The 18,140-nt window shown below is 36.0% G+C and overlaps 1 protein-coding gene across 2 annotated transcripts in view; it reads left to right on the top strand.

Moving 5' to 3' along the window:
• The window catches only part of TTLL5 (tubulin tyrosine ligase like 5), a 230,980-nt gene that overhangs the window by 100,486 nt on the left and 112,354 nt on the right, over window positions 1-18,140 (top strand). For both annotated transcript variants that reach the window (XM_027844934.1, XM_027844933.1), the window contains exons 18-19: window positions 213-608; window positions 2,146-2,333. In XM_027844934.1, coding sequence (XP_027700735.1) covers window positions 213-608; window positions 2,146-2,333 — 584 coding nt within the window. The remainder of the gene's footprint in view (window positions 1-212; window positions 609-2,145; window positions 2,334-18,140) is intronic.

Raw genomic sequence — 18,140 nt, 5'->3', positions numbered from 1 at the left:
TTTGTTTTGTTCCATTTGCCAAGTATAGTAATCAAGGTCATCTTTGATAGACAAAACTCCTTAAGTTCTTGAAGAACACAAATTGGAATCACTTTTTTGAGACACCCCTCAGGCAAAAGTGGCTTTGTTTTCAATTTTTCTCTGTCTGTATAGTGTTGTTTTATTACCCATACTCCTTGAAGTAGTCTGATTCTTTTTAATTCTTTTAACAGGATTTACCACATCAACAGAAAAAGAGAGTAAATTCCCCTATAGCACTTCCCTTTGTCCATCCTCTCGTCCTAGTGCTATTCTTCAGAAAATTCCCAACTCCCATTTGACATCTCTGATTTCATCCTCTGACCTCACACCAGTACCTAGTCATCACTCTGCTTTTTCCCAAGTTCCTCCAGTTATCTCCAATGTGGCTCATCAACCAACTGCTTTAGAGAGTGCAACCCCTGATAACTGTTCTCCCTCCCCACATTCGGTGTCACATCGTGTCCCTAGTCCAGCGGTGCTACCGCGCTGTCGGTCTGGCAGTTATACCATTGGCCCCTTCTCCTCATTTCAAAGTGCTGCGCAGATATATAGCCAGAAACTCTCCCGGCCCTCCTCAGCTAAAGCAGGTGAGTGTAACTATTTGGGCAATAAAGTTTTTGATTCTGAACTGCTTTTTTTTTTATATTTTTATACATGAAGTATGTGTTAATTTAATATTTTAGGATATCTCTAAACTCATAACTTACTAATTCAGACACAATTAGCAAATTATTCCTAATGCACCTGTAGATACTATTCTTGTTTTAAAATGAGAATTATTCTTGAATTTAGCTAATGTGATCTTACATTTGGAGTTGAATCTTTAAAAGACATGCCTGCTAATTGAGAGATTCCCTGGACTACTGGACAGATCAGGATTAAAACACATAGTGAGTGGAATGGGGGTTAATTTCATATTCATCGTTAGTTCCTTCAGCTTCCTATTCTGTGAAGTAATATTTTGGCATAATGTATCCCTAGTAATTTCATTTCCAAATTTATGTGAAAAAAAGTACATTATTTTTTCTTGCTTCATTAAGATATGAAAGGATCGAAAAGTCTCATTTTATAGATTAAGAATGAAAGACAGTTTCATTGTTTCACATTAGCTATAGGCTGTGATAAGAACATAAAAATTGCCAGGTGGGAAGAGACCTGTGAACTGACCAGCTGTTTATTCCATTTCTGACAGTGGCTTCAAGAAAAGGGAAGAAAGGAAAAAAGACTTAATGTTAATGCAGATGCACACTATAAAGAACCTTAACGGGTTAAATGGGATCTTTCTTAGGAAGGAAAATTTCAAGTAGATTGAGTTTGTCAAAGTTGAGGAAAGTGTGCCCTTTCAAATCATTAAAATTTTCGTGGCACTTGTAAAATAGCATCTTCTTTTTTATTGTATGTAAAAACTTACACAGACCCAAATGCTCAATGAAGGCTCAGCTTGGTAGTGAAAACTTAATCAAAGAAAGAAATTTAAAGCAGTTCTAAAGGGAAAGGCCAATGTTCCAGAATATAAGATAGTGAGTATGGTTCTGAGTGTACTCAACTATGTTTTTTTCCCTTTTCCCATTTGGAGCTTCTTAGGAAAACTATGGATATCATGGTAGTGGGTACCTTAGAAATACCAGGCTAAACAAATACTGAAAAATAAAGTGGTTTGCTTCAGCTTTAAACAAACAAACAAGAAATGTAAGTAAAATTGCATGAACAAACATCAAGGACATGATTTTTATCATTGTTAGTAAATCATAAAATCAGTCACTACCTTATCAACTACTGTTTTTTTAGTCACATAATGTTAGAGCTACAAGTAACCTTAAAAAGCATTTATTAATCCAACTGACCCCTGAACATACATAGAAAATAGTTATTGGTTAAACTTTCTAAGTGAAACTATGGCAAGAAATACAGTTTAAGAACTTAACTTCTTTATGTGATACAGTCTTTTGAGATATTTTATATGTGCATGTAAAGTGTCTTCACCTGTTATTATTTGAATTGTAAACAAAGATCCAGAATTCAGAAAAAAAAAAATCTGCTTGATAAGTTCTTGGCCATCATTCTGATTGCTTGTAAGACTTCTCAGTCAAGTGGATGAAAATTCCTTGTCATTCTTTAATTTAGCAGGTACATGCCATCCAAGTAGACACCAAGCAGGCTTAGCCAAAACACCCAAGGATGGAGATGGTAGCACTACCTTTGGCAAACGATACAATCAGAGCATGGTCACAGCTGAGCTTCAGCGGCTGGCTGAGAAACAAGCAGCACGGCAGTATTCCCCATCCAGTCACATCAGTCTTCTCACTCAGCAGGTATGTACAACAGTGCTGCAAGAAGATTAATGCAGGTCTTAAGACACTTTGGTGACAGGATGTTCTGGAAAAGGTACAGAATGAGTTTCCTTTCTTTTCTCTATTTGTGGTGATGGGAGGTGAGGTGCTTAATGGTTGCACACTTAATTTATAAAATTATCTGATTAACTTTCAGTTTCAGAGGCTGACTTTCTGTAATATATGGTTTGAATTTAGGTATGCTACTGCTTGAGATATACTTCTTTTGTAGTTTAATAAAGTAATTGTCCAGCTGCAATTAAACTTTTGAAGGATTTCCAAAATTTTACATATTTGTTGAATTTTCCAGTATGTGTAGGTAGATCACTAAGGATGACCACTTGAAAATGACCCTTGAAAATCTTCATATATGGAATATCTGTAACATAATTTCATCCAGCAACTTTGCATTTGGTTATATTAACCAGCAAATCAGCAGTATTAAGTCAGATGAAACTTTCAAGAATTTCATGGGATTTTCTTTGCTCTCAGTACTATTAATTCCTAAGATACTTAGGTGGAAGGAGAATTCATATTTCCTCTCCTATTCATTTATTTAGGGCTTTTCATGAGGCTAAGTGAGTTCTTTTAGAATGAATCACTCAACCCATCATGGGGAACATATGTTCATTGCTTTGTAGAGTACTTAACACATCAAACTCTCAATAAGTATTAAATAAAATCAATTTAACTTATACATAAGACACAAATTAACTCTGTCATTGAAACAAGATGCTATTTGAATAAAGGAGGTCTTTCTTAATGGTAAAGGACATCCTGGTCCTTTGGGAAGTGTTGCCATAATTCATAAGTATTCATAACTCATGAAAGTTGCCATCTCACACTCTCTTTAATTGGTGGTATCACAGATTACATAATGATGTTCAAAGCTAGAATAAAAGGGAAACAGAAAATTGTTTAAGTGTGTTTGGGTACCTCATAGTGGTATGAAAGTGACCCTGAGTTCTTGAAAGCTCTGCCAGTGGAACATAAACTCTGGCAGGTTCCATGTGATAGGTGGAGTCAGCTGTGTGAGTACCAGCTTATCTAAATATGGAGGCTTATTACCAGTAAATTATCCACTATGTCAATAATTCTTTAGCTATGGAAAACCCCATTCAAAAAATGATTCTTGGTGCTCCCCTGGTAATGTCGTGCTTCACTGTACTAAAACGTAGACTAAAAGCTGGAAGTGTGCCTCTTTTGTGTTTGTTCAGTTGTTTCAAGTCATGGCTTAATTCTGCTTCTTTGGCTTCATTAAAAAAAATCCCCCCAAATATTTTTTTTTGGGGTGGATATTTTAATGCTGAATGACAGTGCTCAGCTTTTACAGGCTCATCTGGGCTCCTACTGACAGTGGTTTTGGAATAGCACTGAACTTCAAAAATTGACTTTTCTCCCCTTCAAACCTTTTTCAGCCCAGGAATCTTACGACTACTTCCCTACCTCTTCCTCCAGTACCTTCTGTGGCACCCAAAACCTCCATCTCCAGATCTCCCTGTCCCATTGGTTTTCTTCCTTGGAAAGTCCATTTGAGGATGTGCTTACTTTTTTTTTTTTTTCTATTGAAGACCAGCCTTAATCCCAAATCTCATTGACTGGCCAAATAGGTCCTAAGCCAAGCCCTCTCATTGACTCTCATTGAGTCAGTTGACTCTAATTGGTCCTAAGCCAAGCCCTACTTGGTCATTGTTTGGGCCCTGATTGACTCAGAATGAACGTAAATAGGAATTGTTTCTGTTTTGGCCAGAAACCCTAAGGATCTTCCCTCCCAGATCGATTTTTATTTAATTTAATTTTTAATTTTTTAGTTTTTGACTAGGTAAAGAGGCCATTCTCTGCCTCAATTCTTATTAAACTAAACCTTAATCACTGAATGGGCATTGCCTCAGTCAAACTGAGACCTGTTAAAGACCTTAGCTTGAAAAGACCAAGATCTCCCACTGCATCCTCGGCCATCTCCAGTTGTCATCATCTATATCTGGCCACTGGACCCAGATGGCTGCGGAAGAGAATGTGAGGCTGGTGACTTTGCACCGCCCTCCCTCACTTAAATCCAATTCACTTGCATGTTATGGCATCACCTACCTGAAGTCGTGGTCCTCTTTAAGAACAGAGGACAAACAACAACTTCTTTGGACTAAAAATAATATGTCCTCCTACCAGTTGGTGAAATGGTAGAATGAGTTTGAAAGATGGAGCTTTCCTTAGCTTCCAGGCCTATGAGCTGTCAATCTAGCGCAGCTGCCTCTGGAACAGCTGGATGGCAGAAGCAGAGGAGGAGGCCTAATTGAGATAAATCATGAGAAGTCTGTGATAGGAAGCGCAAGTTATAGCAAATGTGGTAATGGGATTTGAGGAGGTAATATGAAATAGGTAATGGTGGAAATTATTATAAAAATTATTATTAAAATATGATGATAACAGAAAAAAACTTAAGCCACTGGAAAGAGGAAGAGCAGAAGGTGAGATGAGAAGACATGTGATATTTACATGAGAAGACAAGTAATATTCACACACACACACACACACACACACACACACATATTTTTTGGGAGGCATGAAGCCAGTGTAAGACTGTAAGTAAGAATAGCTCCAATTTGTAAATGAGCATATTAGAGTTCCAAAAAATTACATTATCTGTCTGACATCCTATCACTATTCAATGGCAGTCTTTATTAGAGCTATGTATTTTACTCCTGTGCTAAGTTTATGAAGTGTTAATATTGAATAAGCCACCATGCTAGAGAGAAACAGCTTAATCCTGTAGTAATCCAAGGTGAGTGAAATAGGCTCTCTTTTAAATATGAAATTTGAGATACTCTGTTATCCTTCTTCCTCACATACCTAGTGCCAAAAGTTAAGTGTAGCTTCAGTATCACTGAATAAATTGCACATTAGGCTTCTATTCTTGTGGATTTGACTGAGCCATTAGGTTGTCAACTAGATTTTACCCATCATGAGAAGCATATGTTCATTGCTTTGTAGATTACTTAACACATCAAAGACTCTCCATAAACATTAAATAAAATCAACTTATATTAGAAAAGGAGTCCAGAGAAAATCTAGTATTCCCAGTAGTAGAATCTTCTTAGTTTCCTGATCCTTTATCTTCATTTAGAAATGTTTGCCTACAATCATTCAGTTGTGTCTGGCGTGTATTAATACTACTCTAACATCTTAATATAAATCTTGACATACTAGCCAATTTCAGATCATCATGTTTTTAAAAGTTTTGTCTTCTTTCTAATCAAACAGGAAAATGATGTTGTGATACAAAAAAGGAGAGTGAGGAGCAAGCAGTAGAAGCATTGGCCCTTTCTTGGGACTACACGTATTAGATTTTTAGGACCTTGCTATATTAGTCAAAGCTTTAACTATTCTAACCAAGATTTATAATTAAAGCAATAACAAAACCTTTTATGTTAAGCTCTATGCTAATTAAAAGAAATAGATTGGATATATCAGCTGAATAGCTATTTTTTAAAAATTATTTTTAGTCAGTAATTTCAAACTCTTGTCCAGTTTAAACTTTTACCAAAGTTGCTTATAGGTAGCAAATGGTTTTTTTGAATATCGCTCATTCTTTTCCTTGTTCAACCTCTGGTGAAAGTGATAAGTAATATCTACACAAGGTGCGGAAAGAGTTAAGAAAATTAAAGACTAGGTATAGACCTTGGAATATTCAAAGTTGACCATTCGTTTCACAGAATACTTGTTAAGTGTCTGTTGTGTTCAGAGCGTGGTGTTAGGTGCTGCTTGGGTTACAGAGTTTAAATAACACATGGTCCCTGGTCTCATAGAGCAAGTTGGATATGACTCATACAAAAATAACTGAAATACAAAAAAAAAAATTTGTGCTGAAGATATGCAGAAGCAAAATACTGTGAAGAGAGGTAAAACTGACGGCATAGAGTAAGGGGAGCAATCTAGAAAGATCTCATAGAGGATGTGGTATTTGATTTGACCTTTACAGGATATGTTCAACAAGGAGAGGATGAGTATAATAGGAAAAAGAGGAGACCATTTTAGGGACAAGGAACAATTTGAGCAAAGTCAGGAAAGGAGAAAAATGTAAGGGATAGAAGGAGGATAATTAATAGCTGGAGTGTTAATTATGTGAAGGAGGATTCTCTTTCCTGTACATAACAAAGTATGAGTATGGGATGAACCTGGCCAAGTAAGATGGTGCCATATTATTGAGGGCCTTTAATGATAAGCTAAAACATTTGAATTTTGCTTTATAAGCAGTCAGAATCAATTAACAGACATTGAACAGAAAAAACATATGATGCGATCAGATCTATGTTATGTCTAAGAAAGATCATTCTGACTTTGTGTTTGCATGAAGAAGGGAAGAAAGTGAAGGCAAGAAGAACTGTTGGAGAAAATGATGACCTGGTACTGTGGTGATGGCAGTGGGAATAAAGAAGAGGTGGCAGTTCTAAGAATTACTGTGGTAGAGTCATGCTGGTGCTACTGATACAGAAATGAAGTCAGAAAAAGGAAGAAAAGTTATGGAGGAAAAGAGTAAGATTTGTTTTTAACATACTTAGTTTGAGGTTCTGATGAGACCTCCAAGGAGATTGGTTCTGTGAACCCTTATATATAGGGATCTAGACCTTGATCAGAATCATCTGTATAGAGGAAATAAATGAGATTGCCATAAAAATTAACATAGAAAGAAAGGGGTATATGAGGAGCGAAGAAAGGAGATGAAGACAAAAATGACTAGAAAGGTAGGAGAACCAAGACACTGGTATCTCTCCAAAGTAGAGGGGTAATCAATAGTGACATTCAGGAAGAAAAAGACCAATTGGATTTGTCAGTTACTATATTGTTATTGTGAAAAATTATTCTCAGAGCTTCTCCTCTAGGCCCCCCCCCCAAAGAAATAAAATTCTTCAGAAGGACATTACTGATAATAAGATTGCGTTGGAAGCTGCTCAGGCTTGGGTGGAGACAGATTTTTCTGCCTAGATAGCCCAAGGCTGGGAGTGGTCTGGTATGGTTGGGGGGCGGGGTGTGATCTGATAGAACAAGTATTTCCTCTGTCAGGAGGTAGATTGATGGTGGGGTGATATCAGCCCCTGTTGCAAAGGTGTATACCTGGGCATCCCAACTCCCAAATCGAGCCAGTTCTGAACTATAACTCCCAAGCAATGCGTGTTGCCAGCTTGTGAAAGAAATTAAAAACGTGAACATGACTTAATTTGTTTGTCTCTTTCTTAGAACAAACTCTATGTAAGGTCAGCATTATTGACATTTGAGAAAGTAATTTCAATAGAGTTGTAGAGAATGAAACCCTTTCTGTTTCATAGCTAGAGAAGTCTATGCGCCTAGAAATAGTTATGACTTTGTCCGCTGTAACGTAACTTTGTGCATGGAGTACAACAAAAATACATACAAGTTCCCCAACCATAGATGTGGGAGTTACTTCAGAAAAGATGAGGGCTTATTTGTGTATATGCATAATTTTGAGGTAATAATGATCACAGCATCTTCCCCCTCTCTCTGGTGAGGACCTGTTCTCTACTTAAAAAAAAAAAATTGAAGCCATTTGAGATGAGCTCTCTCTTCTCCCATTCTCTTCATCTCAAAACCCTTTGACATCATATTCCACTCTCTTTTCCATTCCCCTAGTCTTACACAAAGAGATGGACCTTCTGCTTGCCAAGGCATATTCTATATGCACTTGATCCTAACCCCTCATCTCTTCTCTAGCAGGTTACGTTCTCAATAATCCCACTCTGGGCCTGTTCTCCCTGCTTCCAGTCCTCACCCTTTCCCAATGTTCCTTTCCTACTATTTCCAACCATCCCAGTTTTCCTCCACCCTTAAAAAATCCTGTGCTAGACCTTCTCAAACCCTCCAGCAATTGTTCTGTGTCTCTTCTGAGGTGTTCAGGAGGACTAGCACCTCTGGTGTGAGGGCTTGCCAAGAGCTTTTCAGAACTGCTCATCTACCTTAGGTGTCTACCAGATTCACTCAATTCTTACCTGTGTCTCCAAGAAGCTATAGCATGCCCGGCAGTGACACTGTAGTAAACTATCTTGGCAAATGGGCTAAATCATGCCTCAAACCTGTTAATGACATACATCTACCCCAAGCATGTGAAGACTTCTCCTGGTGGAATGGGTGGATGAAAGCAATTTGTTCCAATGGCCATGAAGGTGGGTGAAGCAGACTCTGTAGAGCACTTAGAGCTTGGTCAGGCATAGAAGACACCAAGGTCATCCACTGCATCCTGAGCCCTTGCCAGTCATCTTGACTTTTATCCTGTCACTGGTCTTCAGTGACTCAGCAAGAGAGAGTGAAACTGATGACTTTGTGCAACTCTGCTTCACTCAAATCCAATTCACCCAGAAGTCAAGACATCACCAATAATATCATTGGTGCTCTTTGAAAAAGGACAAACACTCAGACCAAACACTTGACACTTACTAGCTGTGTGACCCTGGGCAAGTCACTTAACCCCAATTGCCTCACTAAAAAAAAAAAAAGACAAAAGAAAAAGGACAAACAACATAGGTTATAGCTTTGTGTGCCATAGCCCCCTCCTAGACAATGAACATCCTGAAGGCCTAGATGGTGTCACATTAAAAAAAAAAAATCTCTCCTCCTTTTCTCAAGCAACTTTTTTTTTAAAAGTTGTCCATTCTTGCCACCTCCACTTCTGCTCCTCTCCTCAACCCCTTATAATCTGACTTCCTACTTCATCACTTAATTGAAGCTTCTCTCTTCGAAGTTACCAGTGATCCCTTAATTGCCAGATCTGATGGCCTTTTTTCAATCCTCATCCTTCTTTGCTGCTTTTGAGACTAGACTACTTTCTCCTTCTCTCTGCCCTGGTTTTTCATTGAACTGCTCTCTGAAATTTTCCTCTACCTATCTGATTGCTCCTCACTATCCTTGGCTGGTCCATCATCTATGTCAAGCTCCCTAATTATGGGTGTTCCTATAGGTCCAGCCCTAGACCCTCTTCTCTCCTCCTATCATATTCTCTCTTGAAAACCTCATCAGCTCCTATGATTTATAGGCTTCCAGGCACTTAATCCCTCAGTACCCTAAGCATCTAACTCTCTAAGACTCATAAGCCATCAGGTTTGGTATTCACATTTCATCAGTACCCTCTGTCCCTTGGATTGGAGGGGGAAAGCAAAGAGCTTGTCCCAAAGCCTCCATTAAAGGAGGGTGTGCAGGTCAACCATGTCTTTATTTCTCCTCTGATCGCACTCCTTTGGGTTTCTCCATCATGCTCCTATGCCTTCATATTCTTGTTTTTTTATTTTTCCATCTGAGTTTAATTATTTCATCAAGTTCTCTAAAGTATCTTGTTGGTGATTTAATTGATATAGCATTAAAGGCATAAATTAATTTTATTAGTATTGACATTTTTATTATGTTGGTGTAGCCTAGGCATGAGCCCTGAATATTCCTCCAGGTTTTTAAGTTCTTCTTAATTTGTTTAATTAGAATGTTGTAATTGAATCTATACAAGTCTTTTGTAGGTATTTTATGCATTTTGTTGTTATTTAGAAAGGGATTCTTCTTTTTATTATTGCTTCTCATATTTTGTTATTACATAAAAATGCTGTTGATTTTTGAAGATTTACTTTGTAGCCTACAACTTTGCTGAAGCTATTGTCTCAATTAGTATCTTGGCTGTTTTTGTAGGATTTTCAAAGTATACCATCATATCACCATCAGCAAGTAGGAATGATTTTATTTCCTCTTTAACTAGATAGGGATAATTTTATTTCCTCTTTATCTATCTTTATGCCTTTAATTTCTTTCTCTTGTCTTATTGCTGTTGCTAGCATTTCCATAACTGTATCAAATAATATTGAGGAGAGTGGACATCCTTGTTTCACTCCTCTATTTATTGGGAAAAGGTTCTAGTGTATGTCCTTTGTCTATGATGCTTGCTTTTGATTTTAGATAGATGCTTTTTTAGTGTTGCTATTTGTCAAAAGCTTTTTCTGCATTTGTCAAGATGATCAAGTGGTTTTGGATGTTTTAGTGTTTAATGTAATTAATTATATTGATTATTTTCCTAATGTGGAACCATCCTGGCATCCCAATATAAATCCCCCTTCATAATGAATGATTTGGATAAATCACTATAGTTTACTCCATAGGATTTTATTTAAAAATTTTGAGTCTATATTCATTAATGATATTGGCTTTTACTCTTGAAGTTTTTTGTCCTGTGTTTTATCTTTCCCTGGTTTAGGTGTTAGGACTGTATTTGCCACATTGAAGGATTCTGGTAAGGTCTTTCTCAATTTTTGAGAATAATTTGTGAAGTATGAGTACTAACTCTTCTTTAAAAGTTTGATAGAATTCTCCTGAGTCCCAGAGTAGAGTTTTTCCTTTGGTAGTTCCTTTACAGTTAGATATATTTTTTTTTTCTGAGATTGGGTTGTTTGAGATCCCTATCTGATATTCTGATAGTTTAGGTATTTTATATTTTTAAAGATATTCCTTTATTTCTTTTGTTTTCTTAATTTTGTTAACATATAATTGTGCATAATATGCCCTGATTATTCTTTTTGATTTCTTTTGGTTTTGCTGTGATTTCACCTGACTCATTTACTATGTTATTGATTTGATTTTTCTGCTCTCTTCTTTTTAATCAGAGTATTCAATTTTATTAGTCTTTTCAAAGAATCAGCTTTTAGTTTTGTCATTTAAAAATTTATTCCAATTTCTCTATTTTCCCTTAATTTTTAATATCTCCTTTTGTGCTTATTTTAGGTTTATTTTTTTATTGGTTTTCTAATTTTTTAAATGTACATTCAGTTCATTAATCCTCTTTTTTTCTATATGTATGATTATAAGGATGGGATTTCCCTTCTGAGGACTCCTATAGCCGCATCCCAGTAATTTTTTCATTTTGTTTCATCATTATCATTTTCTTTTACATATGTATTAGTTGTTTCTATGATTTGTTCTTTGATGCTCTCATTATTTAGGATTTCATAGTTAAGTCTCCATTTGGGTCTGTACCTTTTGTTTGTGGTCCCTGAACCAACAACTATTTTTAATTGTGTATAGTTTGTAAAAGATGTGTTAACTATTTCTGTCTTTTTACATTTGTTTGTAATATTTCTGTGCCTTAATACATGATCAGTTTCTATAAAAGTTCCATATTTTTACATTTGTTTGTAATATTTCTGTGCCATAATACATGATCAATTTCTATAAAAGTTCCATATTATGCTGAGAAATATATATACATACATACACACATATATATGTATATATATTCTTTTCCTATCCCATTTAGAAAATACCATAAGTCTTTCACCTGTAGTTGCTATAGCAATTTGTTCAATTCCATAGTTTTCCTTTTATCTTTCTGTTAGACTTACTATCCAAAACTGAGAGAGTTATATTGAAATCTCCTGTCCTTTTTGTGTTACTGGCTATGTCTTCTTAAAATAGTTCAGATAATGTTTCCTTTATGGATTTGGATGTGAAGGCATTTGGAGTGTATAAGTTTATACTGATATTGGTTTGTTATCTAGTTACTTTCAGCATAATATAATTTCTTTGTATATCATTTTTTATTTTTTTAATGTTTATTTTTGCTTTGTCAGATAGCATGATGGCAATGCCTGCTTTTTTTCTTTTATTCATTTGATGTATAATAAATTTTTCCCCTATCCTTACATTTTTATTTTGTGTATGTCTTTGTTTTTTAAATGTGTTTTTTTTTTATCAACAAATTGTAGGGTTTTTTTTTATCCAAATTGTCACTTTTTTGTTTCATTGCATTGTTTAATCCATTCACATTTAAGTTGTGAGAGTTAGGTATATATTTTCCTCCATCTGTCTCTGATACTCTTTTTTTCCCAAGCTATTATTTTTTTCTGTCTTATGTTATAAACACAGCTCTAAGTTCCTTCATTTACTTTACCTTAATCTTTTTTAAGGTGGCCCTATTCCTACTGGCTCTCTTCCACTCAACCCTTATCTCCTCCTCTCATTTATTAATGCTTTCCCTTTGGGATTTTGCTTAGTTGTTCTTTTTTCCAATAAAAATATTAAACAGTTCAGAGCTAAGCACAGATCCCTGAGAAAATTCACTAGATACTTTCCTTAGAGTTGACATCTAAACATTTATAATTCTTGTTTGGCCATTCAACTAGAATCACAAAATACTACAGTGGAAAGAGAATTCAGAGGCTATTTGGTCTAATCCTCACCAGCACATGAACCACCTCCATAGTATATCTGACAAGTGATTATTATCCCAGTATTTGCCTAAATACCTTCAGTAAGGGGAAATCCATCATGCCTTGAGGGCAACCTATGTTACTTATGGATGGCTTTAATTGTTAGGAAGTTATTCTTTACATCAAGCCTAAATTTACCTCTAACAAGTTCACCAATTGCTTCTAAGAGTTCGGCCCTCTAGTACCATTTCAATTAAACAAGCTTTTTGGAAGCCAAGTAGAACAAATTTAATCCATCTTCCATTTGGTAGCTAATATATGATCCTTCATTCTCACTACATGACAGGACCACCTGTTTTTTCTATATTATGTGTTCCCTCAAAGATATTCCTTATGCTACATCTTTGGTATAGGTCATTATCAGAAATATATCATAGCCTGCTATTGCCTACCACTAGTACTATTTGAGTTACCTAGAATTTTGATTCCTTGGAAATCAAGGTGTTCCAAGATCTGGAATCATACAGAATTGTCAAGAGCAAGTGTTGAAAAAAAAGGGGGGGGGATGGTGTCTTTGAATTGAGAACCATCCTTTTAAAAAATGTTGCATGTTTTTCCAAATGCAATTCATAGCCCATTCTTCTTCCTAATCACGTATGGGCCCACTTCATTATCCATTTAATGTACTTTGATTGTTGTTGTTCAGTTGTTCAGTTATGTCCAACTCTTTATGACCTTCTCACCATAGCACGCCAGGCCCTTCTGTCTTCCACTAACTCCTAAAGTCTTTCCAAACTCCTATTTGTTACTTCCATGACACTATCTATTCAGCTCATCCTCTGACATCCCCTTTTCCTTTTGCCTTCAATCTTTCCCAACATCAAGGTTTTTTCTAATGAGTCCTGTCTTCTCATTATGTGGCCAAAGTATTTAAGCTTCAGCCTCAGTATTTGTCCTCCTAATGAATAGTCTGAATTAATTTCTTTAAGTATTAACTGATTTTATCTCCTTGCTGTTCCAGGGACTCTAGCATCAGCATCACAAGTTGAAAGTGTCAGTTCTGCAGCGCTCAACTTTCCTTGTAGTCCAGCTCTTACCAGTTGTACATTGCTACTGGAAAAATCAAAGCTTTGACCATGTGGACTTTTGTCCATATGGACAAGATAATGTATCTGCCTTTTTGTGTGCTGTCCATGTTTGGCATAGCTTTCCTTCCAAGGAGCAAGCATCTTTTAATTTCATGGCTGCAGTAGCCATCTGCAGTGATCTTTGAGCCCAAAAAGATAAAATCTGACACCGCTTCCATTTCTTCTCCCTCTATTTGCCAAGGAAGTGATGGGACCAGTTGCCATGATCTTAGTGTTTTTTTTTTTTTAATGTTAAGCCTGAAGCCAGTTTTTATATTTTCTCTTTTACCCTCATGAAGAGGTTTCTTAATTTTTCACTCTTTGCCATCAGAGTGGTATTGTCTACATATCTAAGATTATTGACTTTTCTCCAGACAATTTTAATTCTTACTTTTGATTCATCCAACCTGGCATTTTGTATGATGTACTCTGCGTATTAGTTAAATCAGTAAGGCGACAATATGCAGCCTTGTCCTAACTCCTTTTCCAATCTTAAACCAGTTCTGACTGTTACTTCTTAGCCTGCATACAGGTTCTTCAGGAGACAAATAAGAGGATCTGGTATGCCCATCTCTTTGAGGACTTGCAACATTCTGTTTTGATCCATATAGTCGAAGGCTTTAGTGTGATCAATGAAGCAGAAGTAGATGTTTTTTCAGGAACTTCATTGTTTTCTCCATAATTTTGCAAATGTTGGCAATTTGTTCTCTAGTTCCTCTACCTCTTTGAAAGCGATTCTGCTCTTTTGGTGATTCTTGGTTCACTGATTGCTGAATCCTAGCTTGCAGAATCTTAGTACGTGAAATGAGCACAATTGTTCAGTAATTTTATACATTCCTTGGCATTGTCCTTCTTAGGATTGGGACATAAACTGATCTTCTCTAATCCAGTGACCACTGTTAAGTTTTCCAAATTTGCTAGCATATTGAATGCAGCACTTTAATAGCATCATCTTTTAGGATTTAAAATAGCTCAGCTGGGATTCTCTAACCTCCACTAGTGTTATTGTTAACAATACTTCCTAAGGCCCATTTGACTTCATTCTCCAGGATGTCTGATTCTAGATCAATAATCACACCATCATGGCTGTTAAGATCTTTCTTATAGAATTCTTTTGGATATGCTTGTCACATCTTCTTAATACTATTTATTTCTTTTGAGTCCTACCATTTTTGTCTTTTATGAAGCCCATTTTTGCATGAAATTTTTCTTTGATATCTCTACTTTTCATGAAGAAATCTCCTGTCTTTCCCATTGTGTTGTTTTCTTCTATTTCTTTGCATTGCTCATTTAAGAAAACCTTATTTCTCCTTACTGTTCTCTGGAATTCTACATTTATTTAAGTATATTTTTCCTTTTCTCCTTTACCTTTTGCTTTTCTTCTTTCTTCAGCTATTTATAAAGTCTCATCAGACAGCTATTTTGCTTTCTTGCTCTTCTTCTTTTTTTTTTTTTTGAAATGTTTTTGTTGCTGCTCTATCCATAGTTCTTCAGGTACTCTGTCTACCAGATTTAATCCTCTGCATCTATTCATCACTTCCATTTAATATTCCTAAAGGATATTTAGGTCATATCTATATGGTTTATGGTTTTCCTGACTTTCTTCAGTTTAAGTCCAATTTTTGCAATAAGAAGCTGGTGATCTGAGCCACAACCAATTGCAGGTCTGTATAGTGTTTCCTCTATCTTTGACTGCAAAGTATATAGTCAATCTGATTTCTACGTTAACCATCCGGTGATTTCCATGTGTAGAGTTGCCTTTTGGGTTGTTGAAAAAGAGTGTTTGCTATGACCAGCAAGTTGTTTTGACAGAACTCTGCCCTGCTTCATTTTGTTCTCCAATGCCAAACTTGCCTGTTACTCCAATTATCTTTTGATTTCCTACTTTAGCATTCCAGTCTCCTGTGATGAATGTACCATCTTTTTCTTTGTCTTATTTCTAGAAGATGTTGTTGTAGGTCTTCATAGAGCTGATCAACTTTGACCTTTTTGTAATCAATTGAAATGCAGAATTGTATTACTGTGATGTTGAATGGTTTGCCTTTGATTTGAACAGATATTCTGTCATTTTTGAGATTATTCCCCATTACTGCTTTTTTCACCCTTGTTTCAACTATGAGGGCTACTCCATAACAAGGCAATGATCCAGGAGGACCTGTACTACCTGTTCCAAATATATGTATGATATACTGACCCAGTGTACTGAATATCCAAGTACATGTCATAACATGAACAATAGACTTTTTTTTCTTCTTTTAGTTTTTCTGATGTGAGTTGTTGAACCAAAAATCTCTTTTTAAAAAAAAAATTTTATTTTTCATACCACATTTTCCTGGTGACAAGTGGTCAAAAAATGTGAATGAATAGTTCTCAACAAACTGCAAATGTTAAATAACCATATATAAATTGCTCCAAATTACTAATAAAATAAGAGATGTACAAATCAAAATAACTATGAAGTTTTACTTCACACCCAACAAATTGGCCAAAATGACAGAAGATAGGAATAGTTCATTTGAGTGCAAAGATAGGTATGCTAATGTATTATTGGTGGAGTTTTATAGTAGTCTAACCATTATGGAAAGCAGTTTTGAATTATACTAAAAAATGTATATAAAATATTCATAACCTTTCACCCAGACTGCCAGCTATATACCCAAAGGAGGTCAGAGATAGAAAGAAAATTCCCAATATCCACAGCAGCACTTTTATGTGGTAGTGAAGAACTGGGGACAAAGTAAATGTCTGTTAGTTGGGGTATGGATGAAAAAAATGTGGTACATCAACATAATGGAATTTTATTGAGCCATAAGAAATGATTGAACATGAAGAAACGTGGGAAGACTTATATGAATCGAATTGATGCAGAGTAAAGTAAGTAGAACCAACAAAACAATATACAGAATGATTAAAACAATGTAATTGGAAAGAACTAGCACTACCTTCATAACAACAATAAAAACTAAATGCTTTGTAGTTAAAATGATCAAGCTTCACTCAGAAATAGAGAGGAGAAAATGTACCTCTCTCCCTTCCCTTCAGAGATGGGAGACTATGGATGTGGAATATTTCATATACTTTCAGACTTATTAATAGATGTGTTCATTAGTTTTCCTAAACTGCTTTTTTTCTTCCTTATTTTATTCTTTATTACAAAGGATGCTCTCTGGGCAGAGAAGGAAGGACAGAGAAATTTGGAAATGAAAGTAATATAGAAACCAAAGACATCAATAAAAACTGAAAGTAAAGAAAAAAAGAAAGTCCTTGAATAGAAAATGAATTACATGTGATTGCTTTTTATCTTCTACTTCTTTAGAGTTCATGTAAAACAATCTCTAAATGTTTTTAAGGCTATATCACCTCTAGCATGAATTTCCTCAGCATATACTTGGTGTGATTCAACTCTTCTTCTCAACTTAATCTCCATACATGCCATTTAGAATCATAGTATTACAGATTTAAAGTTAGAAAGGACCTCAGACACCATCTAGAACAACCCCCCTCATTTATATAGGTTGAGGCTGAGGCCCAGATAGCCTAAGTGTCTTGTCCAAAGTGATACAGGTAAGTATCAGATACAGGATTTGAACCCACTTCCTCTGACTGAAGAATCCATGCCCTTTCCACTGTACCACACTGCAGTGGTGGTTGTGTTTAAAGTATAATTGTGGCAGTTTCTCAGGAAATATAAAACTATTACATAAGATTATTTAGCAGATATTTATAATAATTCCCATTGAATGTGTAAGGAGAAGATAAGCAGCTTAAACATTAATTTCTCTGCATGTAAAAGGATGTCCATCTTTCAAAGACAGAATTGTATGGATATTATTGTGTATATACATGACTGAAATCAGGGTTATAGTGAATCTGTTGGGTACATATTTGTTACATATATTTTATGTCTCTTTGTATTTTGGTGTGTGTATACATACATCTGTGTGTATCTATACAGACACACACACACACACACACACACACACACAACTTTTTCCTGGAGGCTGCTGTAGTGATTAAGAAGGTGCCAAAATAGAAGGTCTGTGTGAGGTCTCATCATCACTACCCCTACTCTGCAGCACTTTCCACAGGCTTGTGTGCACTTTGTGGTTATTGATGTCAGTGAACAGAAGAATGTGGCGAGGAGGAGAAGGACTAAGGAAAGCATAGGAGCCCTGTGCTGGACCTCTCTGTAAGGGAGTTCAAGCTTTCAAATCCCAGATATCATTAGGAGCAGCTCCAACTCTTCCAGCAAGGAAGTTTAATCAAAGGGATAATGTCGGACCACCCAGGTTGGGGCCAGAACAAGCCGTCTCCATCTCTGTTTCCCAGCCTGCCAATGCCGGTGATGCAGCCAGGCCTCTTGGAAATTTGCTGACAGATCCATAGAAGATAAGACAGTTTTTACTTCTCACATTTTTTCATCTAGACAGAGGGTAGAGGCTAAAACTAAAAAGTTCTTTCATTTTTCCCTTCCTTAC

Source organism: Vombatus ursinus, unplaced genomic scaffold (genome assembly GCF_900497805.2).
Source record: "Vombatus ursinus unplaced genomic scaffold, bare-nosed wombat genome assembly UNPS02014945.1, whole genome shotgun sequence".
Classification (NCBI taxonomy): Eukaryota; Metazoa; Chordata; class Mammalia; order Diprotodontia; family Vombatidae; genus Vombatus; species Vombatus ursinus.
The sequence above is the reverse complement of the archived record's forward strand: the minus strand, read 5'-3'. Positions and strand labels throughout refer to the sequence as shown.